The sequence below is a fragment of the Lithobates pipiens genome, unplaced genomic scaffold (genome assembly GCF_037356315.1).
Source record: "Lithobates pipiens isolate NorthernLeopardFrog02 unplaced genomic scaffold, aLitPip1_a1.2 Scaffold_25, whole genome shotgun sequence".
Taxonomy (NCBI): domain Eukaryota; kingdom Metazoa; phylum Chordata; class Amphibia; order Anura; family Ranidae; genus Lithobates; species Lithobates pipiens.
The window spans coordinates 226,902,132-226,909,653 of NW_027507787.1; the positions used below are offsets into that span (position 1 = coordinate 226,902,132).

General features: G+C 37.6%; 1 protein-coding gene across 1 annotated transcript; it reads right to left on the reverse strand.

Annotated features, from left to right (window-relative positions):
• Nucleotides 1-329: 329 nt before the first annotated feature.
• Nucleotides 330-6,608, reverse strand: LOC143930007 (olfactory receptor 1J21-like). The gene is made up of 2 exons (XM_077453915.1): nt 6,600-6,608; nt 330-1,937 (listed from the first exon to the last, which is right to left on the reverse strand). Exon 2 carries the CDS (start codon nt 1,926-1,928, stop codon nt 993-995), a length of 936 nt encoding a protein of 311 aa, XP_077310041.1. The 5' UTR covers nt 1,929-1,937; nt 6,600-6,608; the 3' UTR covers nt 330-992.
• Between the last annotated feature and the right edge of the window lie 914 nt (nt 6,609-7,522).

Genomic DNA, 7,522 nt, shown 5'->3' on the forward strand with positions numbered 1-7,522 from the left:
CTGATTTTACTGTTGTGGGTTTAGTAACAATTTAATCTTCATGCATAGGTGTGCGCATGGGGTGTGCCGGGTGTGCCCGGACACATCCTAATCACCCCGTGCACATTAGCTTTATCGCTCTGTGTGGCGGCAGGGAGATGGAAAGTATCTCCCTCTGATCATTTCTGCCATTGATGAACTACTACTGTACTTCTCATTCACTGTACTGTCTCTGCTATAAGTGTATATATATATAAATATATATATATATATATATATATATAGATAGATAGATAGATAGATAGATAGATAGATAGATAGATAGATATAGATATATACACACACACACATACACACACACACAAACACATACATACATATATATATATATATAGGTGTGCACAGTCTATTGCATTAGGGTGTGCCCCCCGAAGCTCAAACACACACGCGTGTACAGGCCCACATTTACAATATGGACCTGTTTATTCTCTTATAACTTTGTCATTACTTAAAGTAACAATTTCATCCATTTTATATATAAATATAGATATATAAATATCTATATATATATCTATATCTATATATCTGTATCTATATCTATCTATCTATCTGTATATATATATATATTCCACCATCCCCTTCGCTTGTGTGGTTGGGGAAATACATAAAAAAAAATGTATTCAGCTCACTGCCTGATTAAAAAAAAACATAAGGCATCTATGGCCGGCTTTAGAATTTTTCGTTTCTGCTCTCATGGATGGTGGAGTCAGAATTTTTAACCTTTTGGAATGAAGTTGAATTCTATTGAAATCTATGGTCCTATACAGGACGTACGTTTGACCGGCAGAGCTGCAAGAACTACATGATGCTTTAGTAAGCATGGACCAAAATCCTAAATTAGTGCTTTCCAGTACCAGTTTCCAAACTAACGAGCAAGATATTTCTGCACATTGCACCGATAAAATAGATTTGTTTTGAATATATAATAGATTATCTTTTGAAAAACAGTTTCGCTAAAATATGTTCCTCCTCCTTGTTACATCCCTTATAGCATTCAGAATATCTTTATTCCTCAAAGTGTAGACAAATGGGTTGAGCATTGGAACCACCGCCGTATACAGCAATGACAACAACTTGTCCAGTTCCCTAGAATGCTCAGATTCTGGTTTACTGTACAGTACAATGATTGGACCAAAGAAGATTATCACCATGGTGAGGTGGGAGGAACAACTGGAAAAAGCTTTCTGTCGCCCCTTTGAGGACTGAATGTTCAATATGGCAGAGATGATGAATATATAGGAAGTTATAATAAGCAAAAATGGCAAAGAGGCCAGCAATATAATCTGGAATACCAGAAGTATGCTTCTGCTTGTAGTATCACTAGAGGAAATGGAGTACAATGTTGTCAACTCACAAAAGAAATGGTCAACATTTTGTGTGGGACAGAAGGTCAAGAGAGACGTAACTATTACATTGATTGCAGCATCATTACCAGATGTAAAATAAATAAATAGGATTATTGCATTGCAAACATCTTTACTTATTAAAGAAGAATATTGTAATGGCTTACAAACTGCCACATATCGGTCATAGGACATGGAGGTCAACACAAAAATATCACACACGGCTGACAATGAGAAGAAGTACACCTGAGTCATACAGGCAGAGAAAGAAATCCGGTGGTCATGTGTTAGGAGTATGAAGAGAAGTTCCGGAAGAGTTACTGAAACGTGTATAATATCAGCAATGGCAAGATTACCCAGGAAGAAATACATTGGAGTATAGAGCTGGGGAACCAGACACACCAATAGAGCAATGGTCGTGTTTCCAAGGATGGTTGTCAGATACATCAATAGAACTGCAGTAAAAAGGAGACATTGTCCGCTTTCAGAGGTGGAAAATGCTAAGATGTGGAACACGTTTCCCGTACTGTTTGAGCATTTCTCCATTTTTGCTGTCTGAAAAATATAAGGTGTAAAAGATCTATTTTATGTAGCTGGTAAGGCTGAATAAAGACACAAGCCCATCAAATTCAACCTGTGAGGGTTTTAAATTATTTTCATATAAAAAATATTCTTTTCATTACCATATTAATATTTATTATATATTTACCATATCTGGTGGTAAATATATGATAAATGTGAATATTGTAATGAAAAACCTTAAGGAGCAAAGCAATTTTAAATATTCTGCTAAGAATATTTTAATTTTTTTAGCATGCATATATTTCACTTTCATTATTATTTTCACGGAAACACTCCTAAATATTCTTTACGTTAACATTTTGTTAGTTGTCGCATCTAACATAGAAATTTCATCTAAAATAATATCCATAAAAGACAAGTTAACAAAATCTATACATAATGAGATTTATGACAACCAAAAGTCTATATATTTTGTTTTGTTTGTTTTGATCGGTGTGGGCTGGGAGTGGCTCAGAGTAGGCTGGTAACTCACAGACAGCATCACTTCACTATCACCTCTCTTTTCCTTCTAGTGGATTCAAGAAGAGAGGCGGAGAAGAGAGGTGGAGCTGTATGGGGTGTTTCAGGGAGCCCTGACCAATCCCCAATTAGGATTGGCAGGGGGCAGGCCTCCTTGATATACCCAGAGTCAGCCCAGCTGGGGAGAAGTTGTCAGTTGGAAGAACTGCTTTTTCCCTCCCTTCCTCTCCCTCCCTTTTCCCTCACATTCTCCCCTCCCCCTTCCCCTTCCCTTTCTTCCCTCCCTCAATCCTCTTTTTTTTTCCTTCCCTCACCCTTCGTGGAATGGCTATGCATGATATAACATTCTATTATCATTATCCCTTCTTATTTAGAACCAACTTCTGTATAATCCCCCTTGTTCGCCAGAGGGGGAGACTCTTTTGAGCGTATTGGTTCCACACTTGGCCATTGACCCTTTGCGTGAGCAACTCCTTCTTTCTATGTTTTTTGCTGTATTATAAGTACCCTAGTTTCTCAATTGTAACTTACTTGTCTTGTGCCTTATGTAATTATTTGTCCTCCTGAGGAAGCAGTGTGTGTGTACCGAAAAATCATAATACATACAGTACAGTGTAATTTTACTGATTACATTACTGTATGAAATCATTTCACATCCCTTTTGTCCCCAGTGCTTTGTCCAATGCCCTGCATGCAGTTGTATATGATATATACTGTGCTTTCTGCCTGGTAACTGGAAATTTTCCATAGCAACCAAAAAGTGTCCCTTTACGTCAAAAGCGGTTTTAGACCAGCTAGCAAACAGCTATAGTAAATTAGAACACTTGCAGAATTGAGCAATAGTGAATCGTGGGGAAATTCATTTATTATTATTATATTATTTTTTTTTTATAATTATTTATATGTATTTATTATATTATAATTTATGATTTTTGTATTTGAAACTTCATCATACCCGGAATATCTACTAGACTCTTGTTTGGACAGTGTGTTGTTGCTAAGAATTACAGGCCTACAATATGAAACGCCAAATTTCTACACAAAACAAATATGACATAATCATACCATCAGGGAGGTTAATAATGTTTCTTCTCTGTAACTAGATAGATTGTTTTTGTTAGTTTTAGACCTTTATACTATTTACCAAAAATGTCTGTTGTTGTGTTGAAGCTTTCATTCATCGTCAAGAACTCTCATTTACCAAATCATTTCAGAGAAATATGAAATCTCATGTAGCGGATGGCATTTTGGACAAAATGTCATACGCATGTAAATTTAGTTTTTGTCTCAGAACAGTAGGGGGTTTGAGGGTTAATTACATAAGTTGGCCTTGACATCAGTCTAGCTGGGCTGTGTTAGAAGTTCTGCCTGGTCATGTGAGCAGTGTGTCAGGGCTGGCTTAGCCCTTCCTTCTCTGGGCTGGCTGCTCACCTGTCGGCTAATTGCCAGCTCCCTTCTCTCTCCACAGTTACCAGCTGTTCCCGATGATGCTCGTCTGACCTGCCTACTTAAAGCCTTCCAGCTCACTTCACCTCTGCCTTCGCGTTGGTCACATCACTAGAAACCATCTCCTGCGGTTTGTTTCAAGACTGGCTTGCTGACATCCCTCCTGGCTTCTTATCCTTCTTGCAGTTGCTCTACTTGGATCTCTGACTTCTGGCCTGGCTTATTACCCGATCTGGTTATTGAACTTTGGACTGGCTGACTACCCGATCTGGCTACTGGACTCTGGCTATGCTTGACTACGCTTTTTCTATTTACCTTTTTATTTTTATTAATAAACAAGTGTGATCCAATTGTACTTCTGTCTCAGTCTGATTCATGGTTTCTGACACAGTGAGGTGCACAGGACAGGCCAGAAACAGGCCTGGTTGGACGTTTTGAGTATCAGCCTTTTCAGAGCCAATCAGTGGGAGTGCTGGTCCCGCTGGGGAGTCTGGGAAGGGGTACTTAAGATGTGTGGGTCACGTGGTTCAAGAGAGGAGTTCGTGAGGCCTGTGTGGTCTGTTCTGGTTCCAGGACCGGGGTAGCCCCACAAGGGGTCCCGTTCACGGGGTGTTCGACATCCCGCAACATGTTCCTGTTAGATGCCCCGATAGACCCGCCTGGTCTGGGGAAGGGATCCCTTTGTTCCCGAGTCTTGGAATCTGCTGGTCCGAGGCGCAGTAACTGAGGGAGGATTCAAGGTGTCCGGGTGTGCTCTCGGCTTGGAGAGGCACCACAGCTTGTGGAAGTGACCGGGGGAGGACTCTTCAGAGGAGGGCCGACAAGTGGCATCCTGAGAAGTGCCTGGTTACTGAGTTGGGAAGGACATTGATGAATTCACGTTTTCCCGGTACCACTGAGGAGACAGAAAATGTTCCAGGACTGAGGAAAAGTTCCCTGCTCACCCCTAGTTACAACTTGTACACGTTCATAGAATTGCTTCAAGTTTTGAGTCAATGTTCTGACTGCCATGATCTCTGACTAGAAAACTTTTCATCCTTGAGGTACCCAGGTGTGAGTGGCTACTCTCTGGGTGGAATTAACTGTGTTATTGGATGTTACCACTGCAAAATAAAACCTTTCAAAAGGACTTTATTTGTGTCAGCGTTCAAGTTGTTGGGTATCAACCCTGGGAACCCCTACAAGGGGAAGAACAAGCCAAGTGGAGGTAACCCGGTAAGCCCAATAAGTCAAGGCCACCCTACAAAGGGTTATGGCCGGCCGCTACACTCATAATATACTGTATAGATTTTGGTCATCAATATCTTAATTTTGCATTCAAAAACATAAACAAAAAATTATAACAAATGAGCAAAAAAACAAACAACAAAACACACACACACAAAAAAGACAAACAAAGAAAAAAAAAGGCGGCTGCATTTCTGATTCCATATTTTATATTAGCTAATAAAAACTTGAATAGAATCACAAGTAATACATACTGCTGTTCTAAAGTATGCTTTTCAGTATTGCACTACATACATTCTTTAAGGAAAACAAAGGCGTTGTTTTGTTGATGTTGCTAAAATATTTTATTTTCCACACAATCTACAGAGAAAAAAAAATGTAATAAAACAATTTTTTTCTAATTTGACCACTAAAAATGTAAAAAAATAATGTGTTGCTATCAATCAATTATCAATTGTATCTCTAGAGGTAATTTTGTTGAATGTTTAGAGGTTCTACAATAAGTTTATCATTCTGCATGTTCTTTAATTTTTTTGTTTTTCATTTTGATTTAGCTTGAGCTAATATTATTTGATGGTATTTTTTATTTATTAGAAATGTAAATATCTTCAATTAGATACAATTTTATTATGGCTATTATATGATAAAAAATACAATCCACTGCCTAGTTTTAAAGATATGTGAAATTACATTTAACTTTGTTATTTATTATCACTGTTATCATGTAATATTTGTATCAATTCAGTTTGATGTTCTTTGTTTTTGTTGTAGCCCTGATAAAGGGAGGGGTAGAAGAGACAGGCAGAAACATGTTGGTTGCTTGATTTCATCTCAGAATGAAATAATGTAAAATATTGTTTGGACTCTGACATTTTACCTTATTTTTTACCTTGGTAATGCTTTTACATTAATAATGCAAAAGTAGGCATAACTTTTTTTTATTAACTTACATAGGTTGTTCATATTTCACACGTTGGTAGAGTAACTCTTCCTCTATAGTATCTCTTCTTATTGCAAATTTTTTTTATAATAATTTAATAAATAATAATTTTTCATTTTGAAATAATGGATTCCAAGCAGAAACAATGTGTTGTCACCAAGTTCTTGAAGAAGGAAGGGTGCAGGCTGTCCATTATTGATGTTCTCTCACTGCCTGGTTTGTCTTCAGTGCTAGTTTCCCCTTTTTTTTAATTCTTCATCCATCTGTGCCCTTTGCTCTTGTCAACGGTGTCATCTGCACCCCTCCTTCATCAACAACTCAACAAGGGCATGTTGGGTCTGCTTGGAATCCATTATTTACTTGCAACGAAAAGTAAAAAGAAAGAAGAGTTACTATAGACAAAGAGTTGCTCTACCAACATGTGAAATTTGATGAACCCATGTAAGTCAATAAACAAGTTATGGTCACTTCTGTATTATTTTCCCTACAGCCCTTGTATAATTATTTTTTAAAAAGGGTTTCAGCTAGAAGCTTTTTATTATAGTAAGGACAGCAAAGTTTACCTGACGGCATTTTACAAAGATCTATCTGATGATGAGATATAAATAGAGGATCTAAGGCCTAAGGGAGGATATAATTGTCGCCTCAACGGGATTATGATAAAGAAAAAAAATGCATTGAATTGAAATTAATGAATGCATTGGAGGATTAAACTATAAAGTAACACAGAAATATTGTAGTTTAAGTAATACTTTTTACCAACTACTTGTTTGGTAACTTAAGTTAGCTTGTTAAATTAAATTGCTAAAGTTTAACTAAACCCCAAAAAAAAAATGTAATAAATTGTAGTTTAGCTATCATTGGATGTGGTGGCTGCAAAATTTTAATTTTTGTTTTTCAAGCTACAGTAAAAGCGATTATTCCTTTATTTTCACGTGCTGATCGACCAATAATACATCTCCTGTCTGAGGATGGCTACATTCACTCCTCCACTCTATCTATAGAATGAGCAACATAGCCACCTTTAGATAGCAACACTATCAATCTGTGGAGAAGGTAGTGTTAAATGGACTAGTAGATTTGGATGGACATTACATAAGTGACTAACAATTTAAAGACGGTCACCAGCTGACATTTATTAAAGCGGAAGTAAACCCATCGATCTAACAGTTTGAAAAAACAGTTACATTCCCGGCATGCCGGAAATGCTAACTGTCACATTCGTTGTACTCTCAACCAAACTGTCAAACCATCCAATGGCTGGTGTCATAACTGGTCACATGTGCAGCTTCATGGCAGTTAAAGATTAAACGAAGGCCAAGATGGCAGCTTCCTTGGCTGAAAACGATAGGAGGGTTTACTTCCACTTTAAGTAGTCACAGCAAACCGTTTTTTTCCCTACTGGGATAAAGGTTTTACATAAATAAATAAAAGCTGACAGTTGCAAACACCCATATCAGTGGTAAATAGTTTGTCTCAGCTCTCC